The 16,855-nt window shown below is 38.3% G+C and overlaps 1 protein-coding gene across 1 annotated transcript in view; it reads left to right on the plus strand.

Moving 5' to 3' along the window:
- The first annotated feature begins 172 nt into the window (after positions 1 to 172).
- ksr2 (kinase suppressor of ras 2) overlaps positions 173 to 16,855 on the plus strand; it is a 93,477-nt gene continuing 76,794 nt past the window's right edge. Inside the window, exons 1-3 of the mRNA XM_061038380.1 lie at positions 173 to 766; positions 14,167 to 14,307; positions 15,374 to 15,524. Of these exons, the coding sequence (XP_060894363.1) occupies positions 593 to 766; positions 14,167 to 14,307; positions 15,374 to 15,524 (466 nt within the window). The 5' untranslated portion in view covers positions 173 to 592. The remainder of the gene's footprint in view (positions 767 to 14,166; positions 14,308 to 15,373; positions 15,525 to 16,855) is intronic.

Consider the following 16,855-nt stretch of genomic DNA (forward strand, 5'->3'; position numbering starts at 1 on the left):
CACGGTGGTGCCTGGGCGATGCGATGCTGTTGCTGTTGCTGTGGGTTTGATTGACAGGAAACATGTCGGTGTGGTGGGAGCGAACCGGGATGCAGCTGCTGCCAAGGGAGACAGGGAGTACCTGCATCCAATCCACACATCAGCACCTCTGAAAACCGCCAGGCTTCCCCCCCCCCCCCCAATACGTCTGCTTTTGACGCGCAGGGCAGCTTCTCCTTTTTATTTAAAAAAAAAAAAAAAAAAACAACGTCAATTTGAAAGGAAGGGATACCCAATGGATGCTGTGGCAAACCGCGTCGTCCCGCTCGGCATCTTTACATTGTGTTTGATTTAGCCTTCAAGCAGAGACTACCTTGATGAAACAGCAGGAACTACGAGGACTGTTGTTGCAATGGAGTCGACTCTCTCACGGCTCAAGCCGCGTCTGTAAACCTACAATATCTCGTTTCATGGCGTTTTGCAGGTGGCTCATCTGCTCCGTGGGCTTCTCCACGTTTCCTTTCTGAATTCTTATTCTTGTTCTTTTTTTTTTTTTTTTTTTTTTTTTTTTAAGTGCACCGGGAGAAAAATAACGACCACTGCTTGCCAAACTATGAACGAGGAGATGACAAAAAGCGAGGAGCAGCATCTTAGTTTGCAGAAAGCCTTGCAGCAGTGCGAGTTGGTGCAAAATATGATAGACATAAGCATTTCTAGTTTGGAGGGTTTACGGACCAAATGTGCCACATCCAACGACTTGACACAGAAGGAGATACGAACGCTGGAGGTAAGCATCGATTGAGCGGAATTACTGAATAGGCCTATGTGCTTTTTTTTTATTTTTTTTTTATCGTCTAAATCAATCAGGAGGGCTGTCACTGCCTCTTATTCATTTGTAGGCCACTATGCATATTTTTCAGCGACACACTTGTTTTCTTGTACTCTTGTTTTTCCCATTGCATTAATATGCGAAGATCCCAGCTGAAGCCCGCTGCTATGTGTTTTGTGCAGTGCAATAAATCAGAAGGCTACGGGGCTGCAGTGGTGCTGTTGTAGACTTGCGCATTCTGCAGGTGGCGGGGAGAGAAGGTGGCTCTTCTCCATCAGAATATTTGAGGCAGCCGAGGCCTATAGGCTGTCCATGTTTACAATCCATTACCAATACGGCAACCTGCGCATCCGTCCTCGCAGCACACCCGGGCCCTGCTGTTATGCAAGGCGAGCGGGTTTCTGACTTAGTTGCCAAATATCGTTAGCCATTTAATTATCCCGTAGGGTATTCCGTAAATTGCGTTACGTAATTTCCCATAATATCCCGGTGTTGTGTTCAAGATCCCAGACTGTCAGTTTTGAGGCCACTTTAACCAGTCCCCCCCCCCCAAAGACCAGTGAGAGGACATAAAAATCGCCATAAAGTGCGATAAGGTCACTGAAAAGTCACTATAGAGAGAAGGACAGACACTGCACAGCATTAAGGGCCCGAGAGAATGTTATAGTGATGCCTCGGGAGATTAAAACAAATATAATTAAGTGAGATAAGGTCGCCATAAACTCACCACTGAGAGTCTCTGTGTACCATCAACACACATCAAGGCCAAGTGGAGATGTTATTGAGATATTACATAAAAATACCACAAAGTAAAGTGCCACACGTTTATCCAGACCCTACAGTAATATGCCAACATACGGTACATTATACACAGGACGTCTAGGCTATGTCATATGATGGTTATGTCCATATTGCTTAGTAAAGTTTAAAGGTGTTGTATGTAAAACAAATGTACTTCAAGCAATGAGTATATGGGCTAATATTGCAGCCTGAAGATAACAGTTCACTATGTTCCCTGAATGCATCACAAAGCATTTTGAATCCTCCTGGGTTTTTGTTTTTAAACATTTGGGATTTTTAAAAACTAAGATTGGATTAATTTAGTCCTAATCTGACCCTGTTGTGTTGATGGGAAAAAAAAGCAGAGATTTAACTTTACTTGTTGTTTGATGAATCCCTTGCTTTTCTGAAAGAAAAAGTAAAGAAATATAACTGTAATAGGTGATCTAAAACACAAAAAATCAGCATATATCTGTGTAATATTTTTACCACAAACTGCACAAGATGTTTGAAAGACTTCTGGCAATGTAAGGAGGTTAGAGTGGAGAGAATAGGGGCAGGAGGTTGTAACTTTTCTTTGGGCTGCGTGACTTGGGAGAATAGTATGTGTTGTTTTTCTCATCCTTAATTCATAATAAATTTTAGTCCTCTGCGTGACTTGGGAGAATAGTATGTGTTGTTTTTCTCATCCTTAATTCATAATAAATTTTAGTCCTCTTAAGCAATGGTAATACAAGTTACAGAAAGTGTTGTATCAAAAGGCAAAGGGGATATAATATCATTGTTGATGCATGTTGGAAGATAAGAAACCTAACAAAGTTACCGAAGTATGACAACTTTGTGGCCACAACTACGGTCAATGAGTGGGTTTCAGAAATGTATTGTGTGAATCTCTTGTTCAAGTATATAGACTAACAGGCCACAAGCATGAAGAGTGATATAAAACACATGTCTGGAGCCTGCAGAGGGCAGTAGTTCAAGGTAGAAATGTGCCAACACCAGAGAAGAAGACAGCTGCTATAAACTGCAAACAGAGCAGGTTCCAAAACATTCATTAGTCATGAATCTGTTTGTCAATTGAATGAAATGCAGGGAATCTAATTCACCAGGGGTAATGTAATCTTATACACATCAATAGTGGCTTCACTTTGTGTGGCCTATGTTGTTCTTCAAAGTGGTAGTGATCTGCAGCAGCACAACATTGGCTCCACCTGCATGGCTTCTACAGAGTAAGTACATTCAGATCCACCTTACTCTGCACCAACAGAGAAAACATGCAAGAAAACTTCATTTTTTGCACTAAGTTAGTGTTTGGCTGAGTGAATCCAAGCCATGCTCATTGATGAGAGTTGTAGTTGATTCTTTTCTTTTTTGGAAAAACAAGGAAACAACAAAAAACAAACCAAATTTCAAGCCCCCATTACTGATAGGTAACATGGACCCTGTGTCAAAGCATATTTAGATGACAACAATTACATAGAAAGTTTCATTACAGCAGCTACGTGGGACTTCCATTATGTGCCAGTTTTACAGCCCCAGCCCTGTGCATGCGTGTTAAGTAATCTCTTGGGGAAATTATCCTTTTACTTCATTTTGAATATCTACATTACTGCTCACTGTGACAGCTTGCTGGGGAAAATGTATAAACAAAGGATTTCAGACCTAATGCAGTATAGCTCTTTGTTAAAATCTGTCTCGGTTATTGTGGTTATAGATAGTAAAAATGTTTGGTTTAGGGTCCCTTTTGTTGACAGAAGGTCAGCTGATGTGTTGAGCAGAAAGAGAGGAACATGAACATTAATCTTATGTTATCTGTGTGGCCTCTTGATGTATTTAGGTAAAGGTAAAATACCTTTTTATTCTAGCTTGTTTTGGTTTATATTGTCTCCATTGCATTCACCAGCCAGTTGCAACATTGCCTCTCTGTTGTTTAGTACTTGACAGGAAACACAATTAATGCTACTCTGCTAGAAAAACGCCAGCTGCAGCTGGAAACGTGGTTGGTTAGAATCAGGTTTGTTGACTTTTCATACAATACATAGTAATGTGATTAATGTAAGATTATCGATAACAGCAGTCTTATATTGTCAAATTTCATACCACCATTACCTCCTTTGGTGCTTCATTATAACCCCCATTGCGTTCTTACGTATTTCATATTTGATGTCAACATGGTTCCAACATGTGGTTGTGTTTGAAATATGTGGAACAAATCTCTGAAAATAGAAAAACACTTTTTAAATATTTCCATAGTGTGATGTTTGAAGTCCATGTACATTTAGATATTTACTCATGTAAAACATGTAAGAATAAGAAATGGGAGTTATTATTTTAATCTGATTGACACCCCCCCCCCCCCCCCCCCCCCCCCCCCACACTCTCCCTTTATAACGGCAAAGATATCTTTAGTGATGATGGATGAGATTGCTACGGACATCATAGAGCTTTAAATGAAGCAGTGACAGTGAGCCATGTTTAGCCTAACTTTGAGTTAACTGCATCCACAAGTTAAATATTATTTTTTATTTTTAAATACCAATTTCAGCATGCTGCAGAATCCTTTACTACAAAGCTTGTTTTAGAAGAAAACAAATGTTTATAAGAAGATTCACTGGGCTTGGTACAATACTGTCACTTTTTTATTTAAAAGTGCGGACCCACCAGAAAAAATAATAAAAAACAAATGAGCATTCCAGTCAGAGTGAGATATTTTGGTATATGTACGTATCATTGTGGGCTGCCATTCTTCTTTTGTTGATACATTTAGGATACATCTACTTGTATGACATATTCTATCCATACACAAGAACCAGAACAGTGATGACTACTGCTGAAAACTTGGTCTGGATGGTGTATTTTCTTAGCTTTAGATTTTATTAGTAGTATTATTAATAACCTTTGTGAGATTTCCCTCTGCAAATTTTCCACTATGACCTGAAAGAAATAGTCATCTGAAAGAAACGAATCAGAATGAATGAAAACAAACTACACTAGTGGAGCGTCTAAGCTTTCCTAATCCTCTGAGTTGCAGAGTCTCTCAGGACGGTAGACCTCTTGTTGCCTCAACGACAAATGAGTTGTCCACCAGGGGATTTGATCAGGCTCACAGTGATGTCAGTCGTACGCAGAGCCTCCCTTGTTAACCTGATGTATGGTAAGCACTGTGTTTATGGGAGATTCCTCTATGACGTCACTGTTTTCTATCTCTGTTATTAACTTGAGGGACCAAGATTGGACATCAGGAACAATCTGTTAGAGCTGTTGAGCACTGACCTTGCTTTTGCTCAAAGCTCCACCAAGAATAGAAGCCTATATCATTACCTGGATGAAGTGTTAATATCGGTTTCCATTAATATGATTATGCATTGTCGGTGGTCTCCCTTGGATACACTGGAATTACCGATGCACATGATGAATCATGTGTTTTTGTGAGGCTTTTAGAGGGACGCAGACACATGTTAGAGCCTGATGTGGGATCCAATTATTCATTTCATGTAACAGAAAAGTGAGCAGGCCAAGTGTTTCTCATTATTGATATTCAATATGAGATGGGCAAATGCTTTACAGTGTTAATTTGAGGAAGACGCATCAGCCTTATTTTTGGTTCAAAGGTTGAACAGTGGTATTTTTCTTTCACAGGTAATTGATCAAAAGCTGTGCATGACAGTTCAAGCTGTCGGTCAGACGGTCAAAGGGTTCATTGGTCCTGAAGAAAACTATGGTCATACATATTGATATACAAGGCTCTACTATTTATCGATATTGCCCCTGGCCTCTTTGGAAGCCTTTTGTTATGTGTCAAACAACATGCCTTCTTGTTCTTGTACAAATGGGAATAATTAATGAATCAATCAATAAATCTTTATTTGTACAGCAGCAGTTGATAACACATGTTATCTCCAGACACTACAGGTCCAGAGTGTACTCTTTGTTATTGTTCACAAAGACCTATAATTAATCCATCATGAGCACATCACTGAGCAACATTTAGCAAACTTTCAAAATGTCCTTTTAACAGGCAGAAACCTTGAGCAGAACCAGACTGATGTTAGCCGTCTGCTGGCGTGTGTGTTGTGGCTTTGCAGGAATAAAGCCTGTTTGGTGGTCTGTCACTGAAGGCACGAGAATAAAACAAAGAGAGCTTGGAACAGAAATTCCAGAAACCCACACCCTATTTTCACACCTCTGCACATCTGATAGACTGCTACGTGCTACTTAGTGAGGGCTTGAAAGTCTTTCAGACATACCATCATCGTTTAAGTTGATGAACTTGTGAGCTAACAGTTGCTTATTTCAACATGCGAAAGTGACCGAGCAGCACTATGTTTCATTTGGCATCAGCATGTTTGCACTACCCACCACTGCACTATTGTCTCATTTAGCCTTGGACATTTTAGTCTTTGTTTATTTTGTGTTTATTGTTGATATTTAATTGTATATTTTGTGTACATAGAGAGCATAGTTCATCCAAGTCAAACACCTTGTGTGTGTAAGCATACCTGGACAATAAAGCTTATTCTGAGTATGAGGGCTGCCCCTACGAGGGAAGAAGGCCTAATTCCTTAGTAGAATACTAGTTATTAGTTTAAGCAAGAAGCTCCAATCACCTCCCCTTGTTGCGAGAAAAAAACCCATTAAAAGGCCAAACCACACTGACAAGGGGGTCTGCAGCCCCTAAAGGAATCTTTTTCACTCATCATTTGTCTACAGTCTCATTTTGTAAAATAAACCGTGAGAGAATCGTATCATGAACACAATATCGTGACTCATATCGTGAGTTGAGTTAGTCGTTACATCCCTACTGGCCATGCTATGTTTTATAATAATTTAATCATAACAAAATGTTTTTCCCGGGGTCAGAAAATGATTTCACTGCAGCCAACATTGTTCATATTGTGCTACATTACATAGTAAGACAAATCCTTAATATTAAGCATTTGAAAGATATAGATGTTACAAGAAGCTAGTGCATGCTAAGCAAGCTGGCTGTTAACAACAAGCTGGACATGACTTTCAACTAAGTGTACGCTTTCTTGCTATGACCCTCTGAACTGTAGTTCAGTGAAAGCTAGTTTCTTTATGCTATTTCAGTTGACTTTAGCATGGCGACTAGCTGCTAACTATAACACTATAGTAAAGTAGTGGTTGTGATGCAAACTGCTTTCATTTCACTACACGAGAAGTGTGCACTTCATACTTTACTTCACTTCCCACAGCAAACGACATAACATACACCTACACTTACGACATTACCCATAATGCCACCTTCATAAATGAAGGCTCACCTGTTGAACACTGATGGCTCTAACACACTCACTGAGACATGGTGAGCTGCTAAATGGAGTTTGAGGATTCTGTTTTTTGTGTGACAAACTTGGCCATAAGACTCTTTTCATCATCCTACTTGTAGTTGACTATAACGACATTCCTGAATGTCAGACTAATGTTCACTTTACTTTGTGCTCTGTTTTGGTGTCCTCCATCTCCTGCTCTTAATAAGAATAACTGTTTGAACATTGTTTTAGCAAGTGCACTATTTTTATTGTTTGAAGACATTAATGTGGATGTAGCCTTAATAGTTTTTTTTCTGTTACAGTTCCTGTAAGTAAAATGTTTGTTAGCCAGCAGCGGCTCAATATAGTGTTAGCGTCAGGAAAGTGCATTTCAGTTTCTCTAAGGGAAAACAAAGCACATATAAAAAATCCCTCCTCAGATTAGTTTCTCAACAACACTTTTCTTCTGAATACATTTTGGACTTTTCATCATATTCATTATATGTATATTTTTTCTTTTACTTGTATTACTATGAGATGAAATTTATGAATTTTGTAATTTATGACAGGCTTTAATTTTTTGTTCACAAAGAATGATTGTGGTGTTTTTTTTTGATCATGAATACTAAAAATATACAACTTGCATTTGGAGGATTCTGTAGCAGTTGGTGCAAGGGCAGAGACAGAAGGAAAAGATAATGAAGTGTTAAAACAGGGATAACTTCAGCTTGTGCGAGTGTTAGCCTGCTAGCCTTAGCGGTTCAGTTTGACCCCTCCACTTCAGCTACATATGTTCAGATCTATTGGGTTTTCTACACAGCAAGGACGGAAAGTTTGCCTCGCCAAATCTGCTCTGATTGGATCAGTTCTTGTCTCAGTTGTTGTATCAGATTAGGGGGGCAATAAATTCCCATTACCAGGGGTACCACTTGCCGTATTTCCCTCATGGAGGCGACTTCTTAGTGCACAGTCAAAACAAAACTTTTTTTCCCTTGCAGAAGACACATAAGTCACATCTCTAGATTAACCCTTTGTATAGGTTAGATGGAGACATTTTTCTGTTAGATGTGGTATAAGATAATATAAGAGACATTTTATTGATCCCCCATAGGGGAAATTCAATTGTTACAGTTGTTTTGATCACAGCTATGTCGTGATAATGTTAGCAAGCCACAGATTTACTGAAGCTTGCCAAAGTTAAGTTTGATTGATCTGTCTGTATTTGATTTAATATGACTGTTTGTACTCTGTTTTTGTTTTATTGTGAAGCACTTTGTGACGTCTGCTCTTGAAAGGTGCTATATAAATAAACTTTTACTTTACTTTGAGTGCGAAATAGGAAAACAGTTGTTTGAGAAAACCTAAGTGTTTTTTAAATAGGGAGAGTAGTATGAAATACACTTGCAAAGTGAAGTCAATCAGTTCTTCATATGTGTGCAACATGATTCAATTGCCTTGTGGGCCAGATCTAGGCAACCAGGCCAGTAGTGGTAGTAGACCCATATTTGCTTCTCTGTGTCTTGTTTGCAGCAGAAGTTAACATGTTTACAACCTGGTTCAAAAAACAAAATTGGTTTTGATTAGCTCATGTCTCGATCGGGGCACATTTTTCGATAACTCATCGGTTTAGATTTGACGAAGAATGAGAGTGATTCACAATGAGGCACGTAGCTGACATGACTGACAGGTGGGTGCGATGTAACGGTTTGTCGGGAGGCTTTAAACCCGCCTTAGCTCCAGCTCTTAGCCTGTTGTTTGGTTGACTGAAAGTTAGGGTGAGACAGCATTTCCAGCATGGCGACATTGGACAAGGACATTGTAAACATCCAAAGCCCCCTGCAGTAACAGATGCGTGATGTCACTCAGGCTCCGTCCATTAATATTTACAGTCTATACAGTCTAATATGTGGATGTGGTCAAGTTTATTGAAATGACAGCACTGAGACATTGAGCATTGATCTTGACGTAGGCGTTGAGCACTTTTTAGGGAGACGTTTTCACCTTTTCTCCATACACAGCATACATACTAGTGATAAATCAAATGTTGTCGGTGTAATACTACAAAGCTGTGTTAAATAGTGTCTTTTTGTTAAAGTCTTTTTTTGTGTGTTAAACATTGTTAGATTAGATCAATCGCAGCAACAGACGGCCAAAATTATTGAGGTTGTCATAGTAAAGTAGCTTTTATGTTCTGTAAGGTAAGATGTCTATTTTCTGTCAATGGAGGTGGTTTTAAAGAGAGATCGATGTGGTTGTTTCTGGTTTCACACAATAGTTTAACTCTTCTAACAAAAGGTCTATTTCCCATTTCCCCAAGGTTTTCAAAAAGCAAATAAACAATCTTAGTCTTTCATTGACAAATAGGAGACATACTTTGATCCGATGCATTTGCCCCGAAAGATAATGTTAGCATTTGTTGTTTCTGCTGCCGGAATGTTTGGGTCACTTTCAAAACGTTTGGTATCTTTCTTTCAGTTAGACCCCGAAATAATATTCAAACACAGCCAATGTTTAAACGTTGCAGAGTTACCATTCAAATCATTAGTCCAAGAAAAGTGTCCCTTTGGGGATAATAAAGTATATCTTATCTTATCTCATATTAAACCAATTGATTTGCGGAGGTCAGAGGATGATCAATGTGGAAACCTTAGGGGCACCATGAACGTGAACCAATGGTCTTTGAATCCATGAGGAATCATTCTGATGAAATGGCAAGAAAGTAATCTTGGTTACAGTTACTGTAAATGTATAAGGATTTTAGGATATTATACCAAAGAGGTATCCATTGAAAAGTCTTTAACATTTCTATTGTTTTTTTTTATCTCTTTCTGTCCTCTCTTTCTCTTACTCTCATCATTCTTTCATTTGCAATGAATCAGAACCTCTCACAATAGAAATTCTAGAGCAGGCAATGTTGCTCTCTTTTATGCTAACATTTTAATGAGATTTCATAGACAAGTTGTTACTGTATATATTGTGAGACTATAATAAAGAAGTAGACACATTTAGCCAGGGTGAATGTGTGTTTCTCTGTGGGTGTGTGCGCTGAGCAGACGCCTTAACGGGCAGAAGAGTGTTAGCAGCCGTGGGCAGCTGCTGCAGGCTTTTCTGCTTTCAGAGGTGACTTGCGAGTCCCTCCTCCACTGGTTTCTACTTTGGTGTGCACTGATGTAAGCCAGCTCTGTCTAATTTCTAGCAGTCGTTTAGTGGGTGTCTGTTTGGAATTGGGCCATTCAGCTCATCACTAAGTCTTCAAGCGTCACGTCACCCATTGTGGGCCTGACAGGACATGAGTTGACCATTAGCTTCAACCAGACCAATTGTTTCTGCTCAAAATAGATTCACTATACATTTACTAGTAGGAATATTGTCTTGCTGTTTATTAGACATTAAATAAAGTCAAAACAGAAGAAACTATTTCTTCATAAACATGCTCAGTTTACTTCATATATAAAATGTAGAATCCTTAATGACTTGTTTTTGATGCTCTCTTTTTTCAGCACTGAGCTTTTAATAGGCTACATAAAGTTGTAATACTATCTAAGAGATGATATGTCAGAAAATTAGAGAGAGACTGTAGGGATATAGTTTCAAAGAAGTAGATCATTTTGTAAAGTACAAACTCAGTCTTTTATTTGTGAAGGTCTTGCATTTCAAAGTCCAACTGAAGTCAGGTGAATGAATTATTACTTTCAAAATAAGCCACATTTTGGAAGGACTGAATGAAAGGAATAGTTCAATAGGTTCACGCTTGACATGAATTCTGACCTGCAGTGTGTCACTAACTAAATCTACAGCTAACACTCAGAGCTGTCTGAAACTGGAAATCAAGAAACAGTGAAAGAGTTTAAAAGATCTACAGAATATGAAGGAAATGAATATAAAAAACTTTTGTCAATAATGAAAAAGACGTACTGTAGAATAATTAGAGTGTACTCACATGTTTACACTATTTATTAGGATATTATGTGACATATACTCTTGTGGTTTCACCTCTTTTTACATAACTTTACAGTTTATGTTTTCATGCTAACATTTCAGTTTGGTTTACTCTTTACTTAATATTTATACTTTATTTTATATGATTAATTAAGAAGTTAAATTACCTTTGATCCATTTTGGGACAAATTGCTGTGGTGAATGAAGTTGTAATGTGGATTATTTTAAACTTTACTTTACCCAAACCTGCTTGCAGTAACATTCCCAATGAGCTCTCTCTTAAATGTATTAAAGGTCACATATGATCCTCCTTTTCAACCAGTTTAAATAAGTCTCAGAGCTCCCCAAAACATGTCTTTGAAGTATGTTGTTATAAATTCACTCTGATCCTGTATTTAATCATGCCTATGAACCCCTCTATTTCTGCCCTATTCAGAACAGACTGTTTCTGAGTCTGTATCTTTAAATGTAAATGAGCTGTGCCTGACTCCGCCCCTCTCTGGAAGGGCTTGGGTGGCTTGGGCTTTCTCGCTGCATGCCCCGTTGTTTACCGTTAGAAGGCAGACTCAGAGGGCAGAACAAACACCTAACTGTAGGAGTGTCACCCAACTAGGGGAGGGGTTTCTGCCCTTTGTGATGTCATGAAGGGAAAATCTCCAAACGGCCTGTTTAGGCACACATTTTCTGAAAAGTGGAGCAGGCAAAAGACTGACAGGATGGACTTTTCTCATTATTGGGGGCATTGTAGGGACACATACTGTATTAGTGTTAGAAAAACAACATGTGACCTTTAACATAGTTAAGGTAAACGTTGCATAAACAAACATATCATTGTCATCTTATGAAACCTTATTTCCCCAAGTACAGTAATTCTATTACTCTTAAATAACAGACTCAGACACAAAGACGTATGAAGTACTCTTATGAGTCCCATGACCATGGAGTGAACTCGGTGTTGCCCAAACAAACATTTGTTACTTTATTTAATGAAGCCCAGGTTCATTGTCAGTACACTGCCCTATGAGATGTACCAATGATCAGCCTTCAATAAACAATACATAAGAAATAAGTGGGACATAAAAACTGTCACAAGTTCCATATAATCCATTGCAAGGAAAGGAGTGCTTTAGTAACTGCAAAAAATGTGAGTGTATGACATATTTTCAAGTATATTCAATGGAAAGATTTCTGATGGCGCGCTGGTTTAGCTCAGCAGTTTGGGCATGCCTGTCCATGTGCAGAGACTGTAGTCCCCCCTGCTGTCTCGGGTTTATGGTCCTATCAACTAAGGCATAAGATAATTGACCAAAAAAATCTTGTGAAAAAAATCTTGGATAACAAAACAAGCCCTCAAAAATGTGTCAGTTGTAAACTGCGACAGCTTTGTCATTTTTTTTTAAAAATAAAATAAAGTAAATCAAAATTTAAAGTATTATTTTTGTGGCTTTTTATACCTTCATTTTAGAGACAGGATAGTGGATAGAGTCAGAAATTGGGGCGAGAGAGTGGGGAACGACATGCGGGAAAGGAGCCACAGGTCCGACTCGAACCCCGGCCGCCCGCTTGGAGGACTACAGCCTCATACATGGGGCATGCGCACCAACCGCTAGACTACCGGCTTGTGATTTAAGGTTACGGTAATGGTTGAAAATAGGTTAACTTTTAGTATTTGTTTCCAAAGGTAACACAGTTCAACAACATAAAAAGAAGAAATCAGAAAGAGAGAATGACGTATTGAAATCTATTAACATTTTGTCTGTCAGGGACGTGATGTTTCCTCTCTGACAACGTGGTTAAGAAGGAAACAAGAAGCATTATTACAGATTTTTTTATAGTGTGGTATTGTACTTTTTATGGCACAGATGAATCACTTGAACAGATTGACCACATTTAAGAGTTTCAAGTCTTCATATGTACACAATGCTGGAAGTCATCATGGCTTCTGAGCAAAAATCGCTATTTACACCCCAAACTCAACGATTTTAATATGACGCTGTTTGTGATGTTTTTACACAAAATCTACTTATGTGGGAACTTTTTTCTTCCAGAGACACAAAACTGAATTCAATTACAGTTTATATTTGTATGGTGTTGGATTTTGGATCAAATTTAGTTGGGGCGCTGGTGGCGCAGTGGTTAGTGCACGCGACCCCGTGTATGGAGGCTGTAGTCTTCCAAGCGGACTCAAATCCCGCCTGTGGCTCCTTTCCAGTATGTCATTCCCCACTCTCTCTCCCTGGTTTCCAACTCTATCCACTGTCCTATCTCTCCATTAAAAGCCCAAAAATAAATCTTTGAAAAAAAAAAAAAATGTCTCCAAAATCTATGAAATGGCCTGTTCACGCTGCACATGGTGATGAAGATTGCAGTAAAAGGGTTGTTTACTTTAAGTCCAGTGTATCACCAGTATAACCACAGCTTCCAACCACTATCCAGTGAGCAGCTTCACTTGCCTGAATGGTACAGGGAACGTAGAGTCTTGCATTTATCTTCCCTGTGCTGGTTAAGCAGGACGTCGAGGGGTTTCAGTCACTTTAGTGTAAACTGTGAACAGCTCTGTCTGTGCGAGTTCTGCTGCTAGCTGATACCAAAGATTCCCTTTGCTATAATTTTTTTTTTATTCCAAGCAATTTTGATCTGTGGGACTTGAAACAGTTTCTAAATCGTTTTATGTCTGGCAGTTTGATAGAAAAAAAAAATGTAATGCAAGCATTTTGTTTCTAAGGGCAAAGTTATACAATTTCAGTTATTTCAAACATCACTGAAATGATATAGTGATACAACTCTGTATCATGGGCAAAACATTGTAATATTTGATAGAAGCATTAGTTACTAAGGTTTTATAAGAAAATATGATTATATATTGTATAGGTAAATATGAATTGATAACCGATGGAAGTTAAGCTCTTATATCTTTTTGTTTACCCAAACAGTTTGCAGCTTTTGCCTTGATTTTCTACAGTGCATTAGGATTAAATGTCTACCAAGTACAAAGCACTGCTGCAAGATTTATAACATAGGTAGATGTAAACTGGAGCACATCAGCCCTGTACTCACCTCCCTTCACTGGCTCTCTGTTGATTTTCAAATTCACTTTAAAATTGTGTTAATTGTATTTAAAAAAAAATCTAAGTCACAATATGGTTTAGCCCACTTTTATCTGTCAGATCTTTTAATCCCTTACACCCCAAGACGATCACTCAGGTCCCCTAAGCAGTCTCTCCATTAGATTTGTCTCACCTCTTTGCAGAGTTGTACGGTGAAAATGGCTCTCCTTAATGCTGGTGAACCAACATTAAGGGAAATGTTATATTATATATTATATTTCCAGTTGTCCCTCACTGTGTGTGTCCTTTTCTCTCTCAGGGGAAGTTGGTGAAGTACTTCAGCCGCCAGCTGTCCTGTAAGTGCAAAGTGGCCTTAGAGGAGCGCAGTGCTGAGCTGGAGGACTTCCCTCGCCTCGGACACTGGTTCCGCATCGTCAACCTGAGAAAGGAGGTCACACAGGTAAAAATGTCCACTCACTATTGTTACATAAAACGACACTCTTCTCATCTTCCACCTTTTCAAAGCTGAGATGTAAGATATAAGTGAACCTATGAAATAATCTGGTGTCTGATATTGTACAGATGGTGAACAGTCTTACTGAATCTCTCTTACTGAAGTGTTCAGCTAAGTTTTGGTCTTATGTTGAGCTGCAATGATATTTATTATAGACACATTTGTTCATCTACTTTTACATTTGAAACAACTTTCATAATTGTCTTATCAGTTTGAGTAACTTTTAGAGAAAAAAATAGAAATTCTACAACGTCTTAAATCTGGATATTAAAACATTTTAACATTTTTCTTTACAACATTTTCTGACATTTTATAGACACTCCATTCATCAGTACTTGAGAGCCTAATCAACAGATAAATCAACATGAAATAATCCTTAGTTACAGCCTTACTCTCATGACAGTGGGGGCCATAACATTTGACATTTTCATACACCATCCAGTGATCTATTTTGTCTGTGATGGAAGCATCTGCTGTTGTACATTCTTATTATTCTACATCAACCGGTTTTCCTCGTAGCTTTTGTTGTCTGTTCTCAGTTTCGCATTCTTCCTCAGAATGTGTCTGCTGATTGTCTGATGGTTTTACACGAGTGGGCTTTGTAAGCGGAAGTTCCTCGTGCGGCCACTAGATGCTGCCGCCCAGAAATCCTATAACTTTTCTTATAAAACAAAAATGTCCAACACAAAATTTCCTCACAAAGCTATGCTCTCAAAATATTAACAAAAGATCTTCTAATGTTGTGGCAGCAGTGTGGGGAATCATCTTCCCATTAAGTGCACAGTTGTAGTAACATACCTTTCAGTGATAGTGCTCCATGCAATTATGTTTTATCTCTTTACATTTTATTCTTTATCAGGGTTAAACATTGTTTCACTGTCACTTGAAGCTTTTAGTTGAGTGCGTCATTAACTCTAAACAAAAGCGTATTCTCTGTATTCATGTGGAGTTTTCATGTTCTGTATCTGTGTATCCTTTGTTGTCCGTGTCATGCTGTGTGTGTGTTTTGTAGGAGATGAGTCCAGGTGAGGTGACCCTTGAGGGCCTGCTGGAGTTGAGCGAGGAGCAGGTGTGTGAGCTGCTGCAGAAGTTCGGTGCCAACGAAGAGGAGTGCGCTCGACTCAACGCCTCCCTCTCCTGCCTCAGAAAGGCCCACCAGCTCGGTATGGCTCCACCCAAAACACACATAAACGCACATTAAAACATCCGTAGACATACCTGCTTTAAATGTTCTTAAAGGAAAAATTCAACTATACTAAAGGTATCACCAATCATAACTACTACTGTATGTGTAAAACTTAACTCGGTGTTAAAACATCGCCCTCCAAAAAAACTTCTGTTCTTTAACATAAACTGGGATCACATTATGCCAACTCTGAAAATCTTTTCTACTCTGGGAGGTCATTTGACTGTAAAGAATGATTATTTTGGAACTGTCAGTCAAATTTGAGAATCATTTAGCTGGTTTTCACCCTAAAGCAAGAATGGAACACACATTCATTCCTTTTTTTTATAGATATTCTTGATTGAAGCCCGATGTCCCAGGTTTATTTTCAATTTTGTCAATTTATATTGAATCAGTTCATTAATGAGAATCACATTAAATCTTCTTCATTAAGTCTTCATTAAGAGAGACTACACAACATTGAGCACTCTCTTTTAACTTCTTTTTAATTTAAAAAAAATCAACTTTTTCCACAAATAAATGGTTGCAGGATATTGCAGATGTAGTCAGGGACTATTGTGTACAATGCTGTAAGGTGCATTCAAGGACACTCTGGAAATGAAGACTTGAGAACCAGCTGCTAAAGAGCAAGTCATTGCTATACAGTATACATATTTTTTAAATAGTAGTTTTGTATACACGTTTTATTATTATTATGATTATGATTATTATTGTTATATTATGTTATATTAGACATTACACAATAAATACCCAACAGGGAATAGAGGATGATAGTTAAATCCTATCTGGCAGATGAGTAGTTTCACATGTCTGTGTGCTTATACCGATTTATGTTTTATGTTCTTAGATGTCAAGAAAAGGGCACATTTTGTGCACATTTCCCCTTCAACAAAGCTGAAGTTGTAGTTCATTTCAGTTCATTTGTTAGAGCAACAAACGCACGTATCACTATCACACAAAAAATCCAAATGATTCATGTGTAAATGTTTTCAAATCATCGTTCACTTACAGTATAGCTTGTCCTCTGGATCTGATTTCAAAGAGCTCAATTAATGAGTTATTGACTTTTAGCAGTTCACTTTAAAGTCTCGGATGTTTGTGCACCTTTAAACTCACCAACAATACGTTTTTGTAATGTTTTTAACAACGGTGTATTACTTTTTCAAACATTCGTTAAGGCTCTAATGACAGATTTGTATGAACTATTTATTCAAAATTAATTAACCCTATTTAGCAGGAAATCAGTGTAAATTCTGAAATACATTGAGGACTGGTTGGTAATGGCTTATTTTTTTTTGTGATCAACTT

This window comes from Labrus mixtus, chromosome 5 (assembly GCF_963584025.1).
Source record: "Labrus mixtus chromosome 5, fLabMix1.1, whole genome shotgun sequence".
Taxonomy (NCBI): Eukaryota; Metazoa; Chordata; class Actinopteri; order Labriformes; family Labridae; genus Labrus; species Labrus mixtus.